General features: G+C 32.5%; 1 protein-coding gene and 1 pseudogene across 4 annotated transcripts in view; both read right to left on the bottom strand.

Annotated features, from left to right (window-relative positions):
- The window catches only part of LOC145185665 (uncharacterized), a 45944-nt gene that overhangs the window by 25245 nt on the left and 1998 nt on the right, over nt 1-18701 (bottom strand). For 2 of the 3 annotated variants that reach the window (XM_090078509.1, XM_090078508.1), the window contains exons 5-9: nt 12997-13015; nt 12263-12841; nt 11944-12029; nt 10458-11825; nt 10293-10380 (exon numbers count right to left, since the gene is read on the bottom strand). In XM_090078509.1, coding sequence (XP_089934635.1) covers nt 10293-10380; nt 10458-11825; nt 11944-12029; nt 12263-12841; nt 12997-13015 — 2140 coding nt within the window. Of the gene's footprint in view, nt 1-9980; nt 10067-10292; nt 10381-10457; nt 11826-11943; nt 12030-12262; nt 12842-12996; nt 13016-18701 lie in introns of those variants that run through there. The other variant, XM_090078510.1, reaches the window with a different exon arrangement.
- On the bottom strand, nt 13350-16850 carry LOC149892336 (uncharacterized; annotated as a pseudogene). The gene has a single exon (XR_016450317.1). The product of XR_016450317.1 is annotated as an uncharacterized LOC149892336 (transcript).

Below are 18701 nucleotides of genomic sequence, written 5' to 3'. Positions count from 1 at the left end.
ACTTGTCTGGAGAGCAAGTGGAAAGAGTTATTTATCCAGGTCATGCCACTACCATTCTTGGAATGGTGAAATACCCTCACGGATATCAGATGACAGATGGTATGAAGCAAATGTGGTTCATGGACACATCAAATCTTGTTGAAAATGAAGGATTTAAAGTTAGACGAGACCATTTGTTTGCAGACACTACATCCGTTGGCGCTTTTTCGTTCAAGATACCTTTGAAGCACATTTTTGGTTTTTGTGAAACCTATTATAAAGTTGTTTATGGGTTCAGACACACCATCACCTTTACAAAGAAAGAATGCGATGATGCGATTTACAGAGCGGAGAGCGCTAGTATAGGAATGATTGATCTTAAAAAATTCAGGCTTTATATGCCACGCGCTGAATTGAGTGTTTCGAGAAATGCTGAATTCATGAGTTTAATAGCTCAAAAGATACCTATCGAAGTACCTTATAAATCAAACAAATGCGAAAGACAGCTTATTCCTGCTGGTCAAACGGAATTTACCTGGTCGCTTGGAAGAATCACCGACAAAAGCGTTCCGATGTTTGTTTTGTTTGGACTTCAGACGAACAGACCCTCTAGTCAAACTGTTAATCCGTCACTATTTGACCATTGCGATATTAGCAATTTTTACGTGACCGTCAATGGAATAAAGTACCCAAATTATAATTACGACTTGAATTTTGGAGAAAAGAAAGTAACTATGGCTTATGCAGATACGTTTTCTTTTGATGAAAAATATTACGGCACAAACGAACTTGTTTGCCAATCTGGGTTGTCCTTGTTTCATTATATAAAATTATACCCCTTGTTCTTTGTGGATATCAGCAAGCAAAAAGAAAGAGTGGCTTCAGAAACAGCTGAATTGGTGATCAACCTTAAATTTCGAACTTCAACTGTTGCAAATACCGTTATCTTTGCTGTGGTGATCTCCGACAAGCTGCTTAATTTTGTTTCAAATGGAACTCACATGACTGCTGTTTATTAGTTTCTTTGACTTCGTATGGATCTAAACCATGGAAATGATTTTTAGTTTTTTTATCTAAAAAATGGATAACAAAACGTTAAAAGAATTGCAAGACGATAAAGGGCAAATGAAAACAACAAAGCCTGTCATTGGTGAAAAAAATTGAATTGGCTTAAAAAAATCACGGCAGAAATAAAATGTATTACACAAAAAAGTTTTTAAAAGAGTTGCTGGTTAAAAATGGTGTTACTAAAACAGCTAAAAATATGCCAACGTTGTTGATGCTTGCGATTGAAAATAACTTGATCAGTAAAGATGATATTTTGGAAAGAGCTAAAGAAAAGAGAAAACGTCGTGAACCGAAAGAAAAGAATGATGATCCAAAATGGGACTGGCTTCGTTCAGTTAAGAAAAATCCAATCACTGTGAGAATGACTAACGTTGAAACAGGTGAGGTGACTGAATACAAGTCTCTTAACAAAGCGGAGAAAGCAACTGGTCATGGATGGAGATATTTAAAGCGTCGAGATGGAAAGGTAATTAATGGAATCAAGATTGAAAAGCTTCATCATTGATTTTTTAACTTTTGCCGTGTTAAAAAATCGCAGATTTTCCAGTGATCTTAAAAAATTGGATTTAAAAAATCTTGGTGAAAATAAAAAAGATGGGTAACATGCAAAGTAAATTTGACTTAGGTAGAACGAGCAGGGATGACATTCTCGACATCGAGTCTGAGCTGTCTTCAGATCCAACAGTTCGAAAAATTCAAAGAAGGGTGCGAGGACTTTCTTTGGAAGCTAGAAACCATATTTTAAAATGCTATAAAGATTGTTCTTTTGAAGTTCTTGACACGATTGTACAACTATTTATTGATGCCGAAAGTCATGATAAGATTGATTATCTTGCTCAACTTTTTAGTTCTCGAAGATCGTATTCTAAATGAGATTCTTTTTTGAAGAATTGAAAAATTGAACTCGAGTAAGATAATTTACGACGATTAAAAAAGATGGATAATATGCAAAGCACAATTGACAAGCTCAGACAGTCTGGAAAAATGCTTGAAAAAATTAGCAAGCTTGAATTTAAAGTTTATTGTAAACTGAGTAGACCGTTGATGAAAGATGCGTTTGAAAAGAACTACATGCCAATTCATGAAATGATTCAAGACCTCATCCCTCTCAGAAATCAGCTGCTTATGGAAATCGGGAAAAGTCATTTGAGTAAAAAAGACATATGCAAAATTAAAAGGCTTTATGAACACGATATTTATGAACTAAAATATATCTTGGGTAGAAACAGCGAAATGTTTAATGATGAGGTTTATGAAGGAGATATAGTTCATGCCCTTGATGGAGAACATTACCGAATGATCCAACTCTTTGTTGAAGAGGAACTGCTGATGAGTGACTTTGAGCGTCTAAAAGAGATGAAAAATAAAATTGACCTCACCATTTTATTAATCGAAATGGATGAACTAAGACCTTAAAATCACCCTTTTTGAGATCCTTCAGATCACTGAAAAAAAATTGAACTCGCTTTAAAAAAATCACGGCATTAAAAAAGATGGAGAGGAAGTATGTGATTGAATTTGATGAAATGGGTCGTGCTCATCTGTTTGATGAAGACAAAGAAATTCATGCGGCTGGATGCGAATTTACTGCACATGACGAGTGGGGAAGAAAGTACACGATTAGATTTGATGAAATGGGTCAAGCGCGTGTATACGACTCCATAAGCGAAATTTTTGCCAATTATCTTGTTTCATAAGATCCTGGAAAATTCTCTGAATTTTTTAATTCTTAAAAAAGAATTGAAAAAAAATCTTTACGGTTGTCATGGTTACCATCATAATTTTTTGCGAAAGACTTTTCGAACATGCAGACAGTGTGCCAAGATTTTAAAAAATTGAATTGACTTAAGGAAAATCACGGCGGAAATAAAATGAGTCCCCAATCTTCAGAAAAATTTATCGCGAAAGTGCGAAAAGATGAAAGCACCGAAAATTTTTTTCTTTCACTAATAAAAATGGAAGATAAAGCATTGAAAAAAGTCTCAATGGCATCATTACGAAGAGATGCTAAAGAAAGGCACCTCAAAGGCTTTACCAAAATGACGAGGGAACAGCTCATTGAAGCTATAAGAACAACAAAACCTGTCATTGGTCGAAAACCCCTTATAAAAGATGTTAATGATCGAAAAGATCGAAAGGATGACTATTCCAAAATGACTGTGAAAGAATTTAGAAAGATGGCTAAAGACCGTGGTGATATCAAAGGTATCTATAAAATGAAAAAAGCCGAGCTCATTGAAGCTATAGGACCCATCATTGGACGTGGACCTGCTCCTCAACATGTAGCTCGTAGACGAACGACTGAGGCGAGACCTTTGCCTGCTCCGCGTCCTGCACCTGTGCCTGCTCCAAGTCGTCAAAAGCCTGTCATCGCTCCGAAACCATCAACAATTCCACCCAGACCTGTTGCTGTAAAGCCTGTCATTGCTCCGAAACCGGCTCACCTGCAAAATCCACTAAAAGCTGGCTTGTTTTCAAGATTGACAGCAGCCGTCTCCAATGGTTTTAACCAAGTAAATAATATTATTAGTTCATACGTTCCAACCACGGTGAAAAATGCAGTAAGCAGCGTAAAAAGCGGAGTGGAAAAAACAATCAAGTCGTTCAAAGATGTTGCATTTCCTGTTACAACACCGTCTGATACAAGTCCTGCTGAAAAGCTGCCTATTGCTCCTAAACCGCGTGAAAAACCTTACACCATAAAGTTTGATATGACTAAGCATTCAGCAGAGCGCTCCACTAGACTGTTTTCTTATGAACCATCTTCTCGATGTCAAGATATTGTTTCTTTTTTCAACTTGGTGAGAGAGTCTGCTATTCAAACCATGGAAGGAGAAAGAAACACAAAGGTAAGGATTTCTTTAGTCTGTGAAATGACTCGTGTAAGCATCTTAACAGGTGAGGAAACTACTCAGACAGCTAACTTTTCATCCTACGCGAAAAGATTATTGGAGGGTGATGATGTGAGAGCGCTCATGACCGAAATGGAAGAAAAAATCTTGGAAAGTAGTGCTAATTACAACAAGATGGGATCTAATTGCGTCTTGTCCAAGATTTTAAGAATGGATATCAGCTTTGCCGATTATGAAGCTTTCAGAGGCTCTTCTTACAAGGAGCTACCTACCGAGTTGAAAAACAAGAAAGCCATCATCAACATGAAAAACAACGACAATGAATGCTTCAAGTGGTGTGTCACCAGAGCTCTTAACATGAAAAATACGCATAATGAAAGAATTGATGAAGACTTGATTGAAAAATCGAAAGAGCTCAATTTTAAAGGAATGGAATTTCCTGTAAAGGTGACTGATGTCGAAAAGTTTGAGAAAAATAATCTGGATATTAGCGTGAGCGTCTTTCACTATGAAATGAATAAACCTCAACCTATACTAATATCTAAATTTCATGATCGAAAGCATAATATTGATTTGCTGCTCATTTCAAACGAAAACAACAGCCATTACTGTCTCATTAACAATTTCAGTCGGTTTGCTTGTTCTTCAGCATCAAAGAATCAACACAAACAATATTTTTGTAGAAATTGCATGCATGGTTACGACCTTGAAGAAAATCTCAAAATTCATCGAGAATACTGTTATGAAAACGCTCCAATGAGAATCGATCTTCCTGAAAAAGGGACAACTGTTCAGTTTAAAAACTATAATAAGACTATGAGAGTTCCGTTTGTGGTAACTGCTGACTTTGAAAGTTTCATCAAACCCGTCGATGACAACACTGAATATGATAATAAAGAGTCGTACACCAAAAAATACCAAAAGCATGTGCCATGCTCGTTCAGCTACCATATCAAGTGCTTTGACGAAACCATTTATAAAGAAAAACCAGTCAAGTACACAGCAGAAAGCGATGAGGATGATGTGGCTCAAAAGTTCATCACCAGTCTTGAAGAAGACCATAAAAAGATTTGGAAAATTATCGATTCACTACAAGAACAATGGAAGAAAAATAGAATAGAGACTGATGAGGATAAGAAGAAGTTTGAAGCTGCAACCGAATGTCACATTTTCAAAAAGGATCTTAACGGTGACAAAGTATGGGAACACTGTCATTTGACTGGAAAGTACCGCGGTGCTGCTCACAATGTCTGCAATAAAAAATATCGAATTCCAAAATTTATTCCCGTATTTATACACAACTTGTCTGGCTATGACAGCCATTTGTTCATCAAGAAATTAGGTGGGAAACTCAATTGCATTCCCAACAATGATGAAAAATATATCAGCTTCTCTAAAAAAATCAAAGTAGGAGACACTATTGATAAGAAAGATGAACCAAAGGAAGTATTGAGAGAAATGAGGCTTCTTGACAGCTTCAGGTTCATGCCTGACAAATTAGACAAACTCTCTAAAAATCTAACCGATGAACAATGCATAAACGCTAGAGAATATTATCCTGAAAAGGAAAAGTTTGACCTGATAAGAAAAAAAGGTATTTTCCCTTACGAATGGATGGACTCCATTGAAAAATTATATGAAACGCAATTACCGCCTAAAGAAGACTTTTACTCCAGACTAGATGACAAACACATCACTGATACAGAATACGCGCATGCGCAAAACGTTTGGAAAGTATTTGGATGCAAAACCTTTAGAGATTACCTAGAAGTTTATAACGTGTCTGATGTCTTAATTCTAGAAGACGCTATTGAAAATTTTAGAGACGCTTGCATAAAAAATTACGATCTTGATCCTGCTCAGTTTTACACCTGTCCTGGACTCGGTATGGAAGCCTGTTATAAAAGTACAAAAGCTGAAATTGAACTTTTAAGCGATCCTGATATGCTCAACATGGTTAAAAAAAGAATACGCGGTGGAATTAGCATGATCTCAAACCGACTTGGAACTGCTAACAACAAATACATGCAAGGCTATGACCCTTCAAAACCATCTAAATTCCTCATGTATTTAGACGCCAACAATCTTTACGGATGGGCTATGAGCAAACCTCTTCCCGTTAGAGGATTCAGATGGATGAATGATGAAGAACTTAAAAATTGGCGCAGCATGCCTTGCTTTCTCGAAGTTGACTTGAGCTATCCTAAAGAGCTTCACGATTTACACAACGATTACCCTTTAGCTCCTGAAAGATTAACCATTGGAAAAGTAGCCAAGCTGGTTCCCAATTTAAACAACAAAGTAAAATACGTCGTTCATCATGAAAACCTAAAACTCTATGAACGATTAGGCTTAGTCATCACCAAAATTCATCGAGCCTTCACCTTTAGAGAAGAACCTTGGATGAAACCATACATCGATTTCAACACCCAAAAGAGAGCAGAACCAGGTCGAAACGAAAGTGAAAAAGAATTTTTTAAACTCATGAACAATGCTGTCTTTGGAAAAACCATGGAGAACATTGAAAAACACGTTGATATTAAACTTGTCACCACAAGAAAAGAAGTTAAAATTAACTAAAGAAACTCGATATAAACGACACGTCATTTTTGATGAAAACCTAGCTGCGATTCACATGAAGAAAACACAAGTCACTTACGACAAACCCGTTTTTTTAGGAATGTGCATCCTCGACATCAGCAAGACTCTCATCTATGAGTTCTATTACGACTACATCAAGCCTAAATACGGCGATAAAGCTAAGCTGCTCATGACTGACACTGACTCACTCTTTTTTGAAATCGAAACAGAAGATTTTTACAAAGACATTGCTGATGATGTTGAAACCAAATTTGACACAAACAACTTTCCTAAAGACCATCCTGCCATTGAAAACGTTGGTTTCAAAGTAGGCTTAAACAATAAGGTTATCGGAATGTTCAAAGACGAAGCCGGTGGTAAGCAAATTAAAGAGTTTGTTGGACTTCGACCCAAACTCTACTCTTACTACCTCACTAATGAAGAACGCAAAAAATGCAAAGGGGTCAAAAAGAACGTGGTTGAAAATAAAATAAGGCATCAACATTTTAAAGACTGCTTATTGAGTGGAAATGAACAGCTTGCAACCATGAACGTTTTCCGATCCCATCTTCATGACGTCTACACTGAAGAAATTAACAAAGTCGCACTCAGCGCTAACGACGACAAAAGAATCCTATTGAATGATCACAGAACCTTAGCCATTGGACACTACACAACAAGCTTGTGATAACACTCAGCTCAAAAGATGATAAAAGACACAGGAGAACAAGGCTTTAAATTTTGAAGAAACCATTTTTAAAAGGATACACGCTTTTAAAAGTGAAAAACAATCAATATCATCCTTGAATACTAAAAAATCGGCGTTTAAGACATTATTTACATAAAAAATTGAAGCGTTTATTTTGCGTTTTGCATCGGTGTTCATGCTCATGTCCCAGAACCGGCATTTGTCTATGGGGTATTAATAGAAGAAGAAGGCATGGTTCCACTTTGTTGGCTAGAGGGTAAAGATATTGTCAGGTATCCACCAAAGGCCAAAAAAGAGCGTGCTTTAAGAAAGAAGCAGATTCCTCAGCAAGATTGGATGTATGGGAAACTTGTACACAGGAAGGTCATATTCCTATTTCTTCTACAACCTATTTCTTCTACAACCATGAAATAGGTCAATTCCTATTTCTTCTACAACCATGAAGTATGTTTTAAGTTTAGCCGGGATTATTATATAGAATCACAGAAGGTTATTCAGGCTTCGCTGCAAAATGAAATATTCAAATCATTTTTCTTAGAATTGCTTTTAGGTAGTTTAGAAACTTGGGAAAATTGGGCATACTCAACATGTGCTGCTAGTTCAGATTCTGATGAAAATGTGGTAGAAGAGGTTAAGTTTTTTTTGGTAGATTAAAAATGACATTGATCTGTAAATATTTACTTTGTTGTCATTTTTATCAACTTTATAGATAAATATTCTATATATTTTTTTACTCTTATAATAGATGATAATGAGTTTGTGCCAATTACAAAACCAGGAAGGGACAAAGTTTGTAAGAGACAATTATTTATCGAAAAAATGAATTTAAACTAAAACGTTAATAAATTTGTTAAATTCATTTATGCGGAGTGAGTATTTTAAATCCTTTTCTTTACATAGTAAAAGTAGAATTATGTTTTCCCAACGGAGAGAAAGTGTTTTACATAAAGGACACCCAGACTTGTTTTTGATTTAGCTTGTCAGTCTATAAAAAAAATTCTTATCTGTTCTATCTTTTATTCCTATACCTCATATTATGGAAAAAATGTAAATAGAGGAAAAAAGAAACAGTTTCCCTCCATAGGGAACAACAAACCCTATTTTTGAATTATCCTGATCTGCAAAACAGGTTAATTTCAGGAAGGGCATCTGCTCGTTACTATTCTTTCATAATACCATATTTAAATAAGTTACTTGGTTCTATTACATGATATAAAAAAAAAATTGAAGAAAAAACAAAATTGAGAACAAATGTTGTGAGAAGAAGTATTGGGCGATTTGCTATAGGAATCAACGCATTATTATTATTCAGAAATTTGTGGCGATCTTTCTTTTATGAAAGGCAATTTTTATATTGTCAACGAGTTTTTCTCACTTTTTTTCGTTTTGAATTTAGAAAAAACGTGGTTATAAATTCTTTGAAAAAAGATTCCATCATACATTTGCAATCCTTGATGATTCCGATTAATTTGTCAGTATTGGGAAAAGTAAAAGAACTGAAAGACGATCCGTGGATTCAAAAAGTAAAAGATTATCACAAAAATAATTATTATGAATTTATTTTTAATATTTTCTCATCCTGCTTTGAATAACGAACCGATAAAATCGGATTGAATAGCTGATAAAGTCATTCTTATTCCATGATTTTAGAAACATCGTCGAACAAAACAGAATATATATATATATATATATAACAGTATTGTAAAGTTTATGAACAATTGTTATTTGAAAATGAACGATAATGACAATGCTGTTTTTGAAAAGTGCTTATATGAATAATGGTGTGAAATGGATGAAATGGATGAAATGGATGAAATGGATGAAATGGATGAAATGGTCGAAAAAGAATAATTTGCGAAGCAAAGTTAATGACGATTGGTGGAATCTAAAGTTTCCATATAACCCTTATTCTTATCTGCCTTTTAAATTTTGGAATGGGACATTTTGTAGTGGAGTATCTGAAACTCCTTTGAAAAATGATAATTATAACTCAAAAGAAAAAGTTATTGCAAGACAAAGTTATAAAAAGTCTGAGAATGGGAGATTTGTTTTTAGAAACAGATTTGATTGGGTTCATTTACCTTGAAGATAATCCAAAAGATCCTGATGTTTTAGACTTTATTGACCCAATTAGAAGAAAGTTTAATTATTTAATTGCTATTCAAATCGAAACTAAATATGAATTCAAAGGACAAAATATTACCGAAATTAAATGTTCAATGATTTTATCCAGTCATGTTTTTGGAACAGATGTGAGAATTATCATTAACTAATTATTTGCCGCATCCTTCGGTGTGTTTTTAAATCGAATGCTAAATCAATTCAGAAATCCAATAGTCGCAAGTTATTACTATTAATTTTATAATGCTAAGAATTCTGGTGACCTAGCGTGTTGGATTAATTTTGGACTTAAATTTAAAACACAAATTCAAGTTCCAACAAAAACAGGAGTTCATGTTGTAAAAAATGTTTTATTAGAAACGATGTATGAGCGGTTTTATTCTGACAATGATGGAATAATGCAAATATATGATAAGAGAATAATACTTGGAAACTAGCAGTTTCAATAGAAGAAATTTTCATTGACATCAATAAAACATCTTTATACTTAATATTTTTAAAATACTAACCTGCAACTATTAAAACATCTTTTAAATGTAGCAAATGAATTAAAAATTTAAAAAAATGTAAATTAACCATATAAAAGTATTCTTGTTAGGTTTTAATTTTAAGTTTGAAAAGTTTAATTAAGAAGTAAACTAAAAAACTCTAAAAAAAATAAGCTTTCACTCGGTATAAAAGTTGAAAGGATATGTTAGTCGGCTAGATTTATAAATACACTTGATGTATAAATTTTTGTCCACTTTTTTGAACACTTCTAAATGGCATAAAATTTTAACATGAAAAATTGTTAAAATGAAAATGTGTGAGTTTATCATCATACTCTTGAATAATTTAAGTAAAAAAATTGGTCAGAGATATTTTTTGAAACATCAATGTAATGAGTAGTACTAAACAAAGTAACCAATTCTAAACATACATATAATATCATTAATAAATACAATTTATATGCATATTTATGTTTTATAAAAACAAGTTTATACCTTACTGCCATAGACTGGAGCCAACTTTTCTAGCCTTGATGCTGACACAGGTTTGGTTGATCTGTCAACCAAAACAGGTGTGCTTTCTCTAAAAAGAAGTGCTTGGGTAAAGAAGGTAGAAGTAAGGAAGAAGCAAAAATAGAGTAAAAAAAAAAAAAAGATTACATTGGCTTGGATGAACGATCAATAACAGGCAGGGGTTTCTTCAAGAGTTGATCAGCACCTGATTCATTTAGGTTTGGGGAGGAGAGAGATCTTTTCATTTTTGATTCTGCATCATTTTTAAGAGAAATTTTTGGTGCTGCTAGAGGCGCTGTTAAAGGTGCTGTTAGAGGCTCTGTCAATGGTTTAATTCCAACTTCAGGTTCATTTTTTGGTGAAACCTTTGTTGATAACTGGTGCTGAATTTCTAAAGGTAAATCCCAGTGGGTTGTTGCTGTGTTATGATCTTTATAATAAATTCTCCCTGTATGACTAATAGCTTTTTCCCAACCATTTGGCAAACCAAATGGTGTAGTGAAAGGTTTTTTAGGTTTTTGTGTTTCAAATGGAAAACCATTTGTTGATGAAAGTGAAGTATTTGGAATAACACTAAGTTTAGCATCAGGCATTTTTGAATTTTGACTGTTTATAGGTGGTTTTGAAGAATTTAATGAAGCTTGAGTTGATCCAGTAGATTTTGTTGCTAAGTAAGGGAAGTTAATATTTTGTGTAGACAATGAAGTTGTAAGATTGTTTACTGGTGTTATTTCAGATGTATTTTTTGATTCATTTGAAGTTGCTGGTGATGAAATAAAAGAGACAGGAGTTTGTTGTTCAACTGAATGAGATGGCACTTGAACTTGATAATTGGACTGTGGCTGCAAAGGTACTTGTGGTTTAATAGTTGGGGAATGAGTGGTTGAAATATTGAATTGGGTTAAAGAAGAGGTAGGTGGGAGTTTATTAGTTAACACATTTGGCATTGGAGAAACCTGCGATACAACACTGATACCAGCAGGTTTATCAAGCTTGATTGATGATCCTGAGGCAGGTAGCACTGTAGTTAATTTGCTTAAGCTTGAAACAACAATCTTGGAAACATCATTCGCTTTATCATTTGAATTAATTACGGATGGATTCTGTGGTTGATTAGAGATAACATTAGAAGAATCAGAGGATTCTTTGGGAACATTGTAAGTTGAAGAAACCTCTGAAAGAGATCCATTATTTGGCTTAACAGAACTTGGCTTTTCATTCTGCTCAGTACTTAAATTTAACGAAGAAGTATTTTTAGCTGATGGGATTCTCTCTTCAATAAGTTCCAGCTTAGTTTGTTCAGATTTTAGATTTACTGGAATTACTTCAGACATAGAATTCTGTAAAACTCCACCATTAGAGATTTTTTGATTGGCAATCATCTGTTTCACTATTGGTACAGCAAAATAATCATCTTTTGAGGTAGTTGTATTTTCACTTTTTCCGTTTTGTTTTTCACCAGGAGGAGTAACATTGACATTTGCAATTGATGTAGAAGTGATTGTTTCTTCTTTCCTAGAATAACATGAAAATGTAAAATTCAATGGAAAAATTTCAATTTGGGAAAGATTGACTTTTCAACTTTATAACTTTAATGTAAAATTATACAGAAAATTATTTTAGATTTTCTTACATTTTACTGACATTAGCAGGGAGCACTGGATAACTAAGGTCTTTTATGAGACTAAGTGGATCTTGATCTATGTGCAGATTTTGAACCTAAAAAATTATTACTATTGTAATTAGAACTTTAGAACCTGAATTACTGGGCCTAAAATCTGTATGAAGCTTTATTTAAGATGACATAAAAAGAAATCCTGTTTTTACTTAAAAGAACTTTTTTAAAACAATTTTTTTTATTTTGCATTTAAATTTATATAAAAAGTTTGCATTTATTATTATAGAAAAACAGACTTCAAATAAAAAAAGACAAATAATGATAAAATACTTACAGCTTTGATGTATACAGGGTTTGTTGTTAATGAAGGATAGGATAGATGCCATTGTTTGAATCCACCCAACAGAGCAAACAATTTAAAATTGCCTTCAAACTTTAGCAAAATATCAGCAAGAATAGTAACAGGACATGGTATAGAAATGGAGTTTTCATTGAAATTATAATCAATGATAATAACATTTTGTTTTTCAAAACGACTCCTCCATAATTCCCAAGCTTCTTTACTGAGTTTCATTTCAATTGTATTAACATTAGCACCAGACTTTAAAAGGTTCTCTGGCACATTAATCATGCATTGATGAGAAATACTTGCTTCATTGTATTCATCAACAGGTCGTACATCAATTATTAGAGTAGAATGAGGATGGCTTTTAGAATCTTTTAGAATTTCATATAGATCATAAACAGAAATAAATTTGCAACTTGATTTCTCTTTAACAGTATTTATACTTCTTAAAGAAACCTCCCTCTTGTCCTCCTGATCCTTTGTGGTATTTTCTTTTTCTTTGACTATGTCAAATTGTTTAACTTTTAAATCGCTTGGAACATCAGGCAAAATCAGATCTACTTCCTCCTAAACAATCAAAAGTTATTTCAATATTGAAAATATTTCAAATTCGAAGTGTCAAAAAAATTTCCCTATTTAAAATAATATTTTACTACTTTTATTGCTTTTTTTAGTAATGTTTAGTTAAAAAAAACAACAACAAAAAAGAAAAAACAACTTACATTCAAATTATTTGAAGCTCTGAAAAAAAGATAAATAAAACTAATTGAAAGAAAGAGTAGAAGTGGAATAAGAATTTGTATGACTAAAATAACATGTAATTACAAAAAATTGCACTCCTAAAAAAGTTATTAACTGATCAGGACCTTTAAAAAACAAAGTATATTTACAATATTATATATTTCATAAATGTTGTGTGAAAAATTACAAACTTTGATTCCACTTTGAATCTGCTATTACCTTTCTGTTACAACACAGAGGATATGTTATATATATATAAAAAAAGAAATAAAATAAAAAAAAATAATTAAAAATAAGTGTTTTAAATGCCATGCATAAAAAAACGTTGAAATTCTTTTATCTTTGCAATCATTGAATAAAATGTAAACCATGTCAAAGCTGTAAATCATCAAACTTTAGAAAAAGATATTAACTTGTAAGAATATCCAAAAAATGATTTAAAACACGATAATTATTTTACTAACAGATTCATATACTAATATTTCATTGATGAAAGTTGCTAAGCACAATTTTGTGCAAAAATGAGTTATTTTAATATCCATAAGAATCATTATTACTGTTGGAGAACAGCTGTTACTTTATTGAAATACATCATCTGACAAGATAAGACCTTTTTGAAAGTTACATAGGACATCTAACCCATAAAGTCTGACCAATCACTCTTCAGATTATTATCTGTGAAGGAGAGGAAGCTTATTTCCTGATAATATGTGGCCGCAAAATATTTAGCAGAAGCAGTATTTGAAACAATTACCACTCACTTCATGTACTCATTTTACATTTTTTTTGAAAGCAAGACCGTGTTGTGGTAATACTAATAATAAACATTAACATAGCGCAAGAAAAACTAACACAAATAAATTCTGCCTAGGAAACATTTTATTTCTGTCAACAATTGATGCATAAATTTTGTGTGTATATATAATTGATGCATAAATTTTGTGTGAATATCATGAAACTGGGAAAAAAACTTCCTACTCCTCCCATGCAGAATAAACATTAAAGAGATCTAACAAAGTGGAATCATGCTTGAATGGCTATACTTGTAATAACAATTTTGATGAACTAATGAGTTGGACTTAGTTTGCAATCAATGTCCTTGATTTTTGAAAGCAAAAGCAATGCTATGATCAAAAATCTGTTAGGATTATCAGCCGCTTAAAAAATATGTGATGGAGAATTTCCAGCTGTAAAGCACAAAATAAAAGACATGAACAAAATAAAAAACAGGAAAAAAATTACTAAAGAGGATAAGATAAAATTTTAAGCTTATGCCTGTTTGAATTTATATTTTATCCTAATAAGCCGGAATATGTTTCATTGACAATAAAATGAAGAGCAAAACTAAAGCTTGTTGTGCAAGCATTCTTATTCTGGATGAATGTTTACATGGCAAACTACTGCTAAAAAATACTAGTAAATCTGTAAAAAATGAATGACTAACAATAGTTGAAACATATACCAGCAGAGTATGAAAACCCTCAATAAGACATTTAAACAAGGGCAGACCGAAGTGGCAGAATGACAAGAAGAAAATACTTACAAAAAATGTTTTTCATAGTATGAACATTCTGTAAAATTTAAAAGAAAGTAATAAAAAATTAAACATCTTTTCTAAATTTTTATAAAATGCTTTTAATTTACAATAAAAGCACCAAACCACTAAGAAAATTTTTTAAATAACTATTAAAAGTATTGTTTTCCTCAAGACTCTTATACATGAGAAATCTATTTCAGAATGTTACAAAGCAGTGCACTATTACTTAGAGCTAGACACAGTGGTTACATTAATTTATAAACTTAAAAAAGCAGACAGTTGATGCAAAATTTCATTATCTTAAATTGATATATACGACAAACAATCTCCGAAAATGGCACTCTCAAAAAGTTTTTACTGCTTTATTGTGTAAAATTATCATTAGCTTAACTGAAACACAAAACCCTGTTTCAAAACATTCAAGTTGATATAAGTTTGGGATTACTATCACATCTCGTCAAATTCACGATCAACCTCATCTGAAAGTACCAAAAAATCCTTCTGTGAAAGCATTGCGTAGACCTTATAAGTACATTTGCAGGTGCTTTTAAAATCTTTTAATTCTTTTAGAGTTTGATTTTTGTGTTTTTTCAGGTGGACGTAGAAATTTGTGTATTTGAGATGGTTAATTTACCAGCATGGTGCAAGCAAATAAACTTTTATATGTTCAAGGTGATGTCAAATGAGGATGGTTTACGAACAATTAAAACAATCAGAACTTGGGGAAAAAAATACCCCAACAATTTTGCCCTCTTGACCCCCATCAAAGAAAATATTATTTTGGCAAAAAAGTACGTTATTCTATAGTAGAACAAAGCTCGTTTATACAAATCAAATTTCATCAACAATAAATAAATTTGATTAAACTTGCTTTTTTTTAATGAATTTTGATTTGATTTAAGATAGCGGAGTTTTTTTTTTCAAAAAAAATTATCTTTTTAAATGGGATTCAAGAGGGCAAATATATTGGGAGATTTTTGTGAAAATGGCGGAAAATGTTGTTGCAAAAATCAATTATCATAAACATTAAAAAAAAAAAAGATGTAACCTTAACCTTATTGTTTAAACTCTAAATTTAGCTTGGTCGAAATTAGATTTCTAAACATCTCATCTGAAGTGCACCAAAGGTTGAGATAAGTTCTCCATGGATGTCTACCTATAAATATTATTTTAGTTCCTTGCAAATAATTGTATGTTAGTTAAAAACTGAAAAAAACTACTTGCTGTTATAGTCAACAACACAACTATAAATTTGTTTTCCATACTCTGGATGCTCAGAGCAGTACTCGTATCTTTCCTGATGAACATTGAATTTTGAGAGCAATGTTTCAGTTGCTTGTTCGCTAAAGATTCCGAGTGAAGATTGATGCTTTAACACAAGTTCTTCAACATGCTAGAAAACATCATGGACCAACGGTGCGACCGATATAGGAAAAAATAGGAAAAATCCTTTGAATTTCTGAAGTTCAGTCATAAAGCTTCCCTTTAGTATTGTTCCAAACATGAAGAAACAACTTCTTTAAAATGTCTCAGAGTTTCAATAAAACCAAAGACTTTATAAGCACAAGCTTTTTCAGTAATTCGTTGGAGAGTGTCAATGTTTTTTAAAAGCGTTTGGCAATTGTTGCCTTTGAATTGTCTACCTTGGCACAGCTGGAGCTGAATGTGCAACTCAGATGGCCATTCTTTTGCATCAGGCTGGAAATCTGAAAGATATTTGAAAAGACGGTTATCAATTCCAAGAAGAAGATGGAGTTCCATTGGCGGAATAACATCTAAAATGAACACTGAGTTATCCATATTGATCAACGCTGAATGAATTACATTTGCAAAGTCTACATCTGAGCCATAAGCAACAAGCTCCGCATATCTTTCCTTCAAAGTGCCAAAAGATCTTAGAGATCCACATTCTAATAGATTGTCAGAATCGACATCACACCAGCAGCAAGGATGCTTGCTTGAATGGGATTGAATTCCACAAATGAGATTGGCCACTTTTAGATTGCATGAAATGTAAAATGCCACATCATTCACTTGAATAATATTCATTGATGCTTTAAGAATCTCGTATATTTCAGCTGCATTTTCAACAATGGCATTAATTAGTTGACATTTAACACCGTCTCAAGCTATTGAACATGTTAACATGTGACTCTTTTTTTGCTGAGAACTACTCATTTTGTCACTATCGTCAGTTACCTTAACAACAGCCGAGCTCACTTTCAAAAATGATCCTCTGCCATCAATCCCAAGTTTGACAAATGGTTTTACCTGTAATCTCTGTCCAACTGCGCCTTGTTAGTTTAATCCTCAAAACTTTTGTTTTCCAATTCAGCAAATAAGACAATCACATGCACTAGATGTTCATGTAAAAGGCTTGATAACCATCGAAATTGTTGAGAGGTTGCAATGAACACGTCATATCACCGACATCTCTTTTTTGTAAAATAGTTCCACATAAGTTGCAAATACCATGTTGAACTCGTTCATCTGCATGATTTATGTCATTTTAACAAGTTTTCGGATTCTTGCTATAATAAAGTAATTTAAATATCTATCACTTTTTCTCATGCATAACAGACATACAGAACTTCTACAGTCTTCGTGACTTTTTGGTTTATTTGGTATTGGAAATTATTTCTTTAAATTGTTTCTTAATATTAAAGCTGACTATTTTCTTGCAACAAAAGTATTTTTTTTTTTTTGAGTGTCTTCAACTCACATTAATCCAACTACCACAATTACAGATTGTTTAAACCAAATTGGTATAAGGGTTGAATGAAAAAGAGATCAGATCTTCCAAATTATTCTTTAATTCCCACAATCTGATGTCACTAATTTACTTTGATTTACACTTAAGGTCAATCTGTGACATTGAAATTACTACAGTAAAATAATATACTAATGCTAATTTTCAATTTTTAAGAAAATAATATTTGGCAGCAAAGCTATATGTTATTTTTATGAAAATACCTTAACTATTTGCCTCTTGACCCTGATTGAGGGAGAAACTTTTTGAACAAAAACACAACTTTAACATAAAGTTGAGGGGTTTGTAAATTTTACCTGGTCACCGTTTCTAATCACATTGAGTATTGTTGATGAAATTTGAGTTATGCAAAAGTGCTTTGGTCTACTATAGAGTAACGCAGTTTTTTTTTCCAAAATATAATTTAGCTTGTCAAGGGGGTCAAGAGGGCAAACTTGTTGGGGTATTTTGCCCAGGTTCCGGTTGCGGTGCTTTTTTTGTAAACCATCCTCATATCACATCATCATTAACTTATAAAAGTTTTGAGTTTGCACCATGCTGGGAAGTTAACCATCTCAAACATAAAAAATTCAAAATCCATCTATTAAAACGTAAAAATAAAGAATTTAAAATTGCCTCCAAATGTATACTTAACAGCTAAATAATGCTTCTATAGAAGGATTATTTGGTCTTTTGAGATGAGATTGATTGTGAATTTGATAGGGTGTGCTGAAATATCAAGTTTTTCCTATACACCCTTTATCTCAAGAACACCTTCCACACTTCTCTGTGCAATGGTCAATTGTATTTTTTTTTGTCAGTAGCAAAAGGAAAATAATTGTTGCTCTTAAATTTACTTTTAATTTCTGCACTACAATGAAACATGTCCCTTAACATACAAACTTGGTAAACCCTCTTTGTTTTACTGATATAGATTCAAAACAATTATTTTGAAATATATAACCACAATTGATATTATCTTGCAAAAATATTACTAAAAATAAGTAAAATATTTTGCTCTCATTTACAAAATGTGAAAATGTCATAAACTTTGGTTTTACCTGCCTAAAATCCATACATACTAGTTTTCTACTAAAAATGCTGCTACTGCTACTGCTACGACTACTAAACTTTTAAGTGGTATTGCAAATATGTCATTAAATGCAAATATTAAATAAATATATGACAAAGCAAAAATTATTTTTTTGTGTCCTAAGAATTTAAAAGATCTAAAATTGTCTTATTTAAAGACTTGTAAATCAAATATATTTGTGATCAAAAGAAGTAATTATTTACTCATTACAGCTGTTTGAACTCTTTTGTTTTAAACTAGTACATCTTATTCATGAGTTTTTTATTACTTAGTGACTAATAATACAAAATGATTATATATAGCAAAT

Source organism: Hydra viridissima, unplaced genomic scaffold (assembly GCF_058129835.1).
Source record: "Hydra viridissima isolate aposymbiotic clone 2 unplaced genomic scaffold, HvirCarnegie_v1 scaffold_2, whole genome shotgun sequence".
Taxonomy (NCBI): domain Eukaryota; kingdom Metazoa; phylum Cnidaria; class Hydrozoa; order Anthoathecata; family Hydridae; genus Hydra; species Hydra viridissima.
The sequence above is the reverse complement of the archived record's forward strand: the minus strand, read 5'-3'. Positions and strand labels throughout refer to the sequence as shown.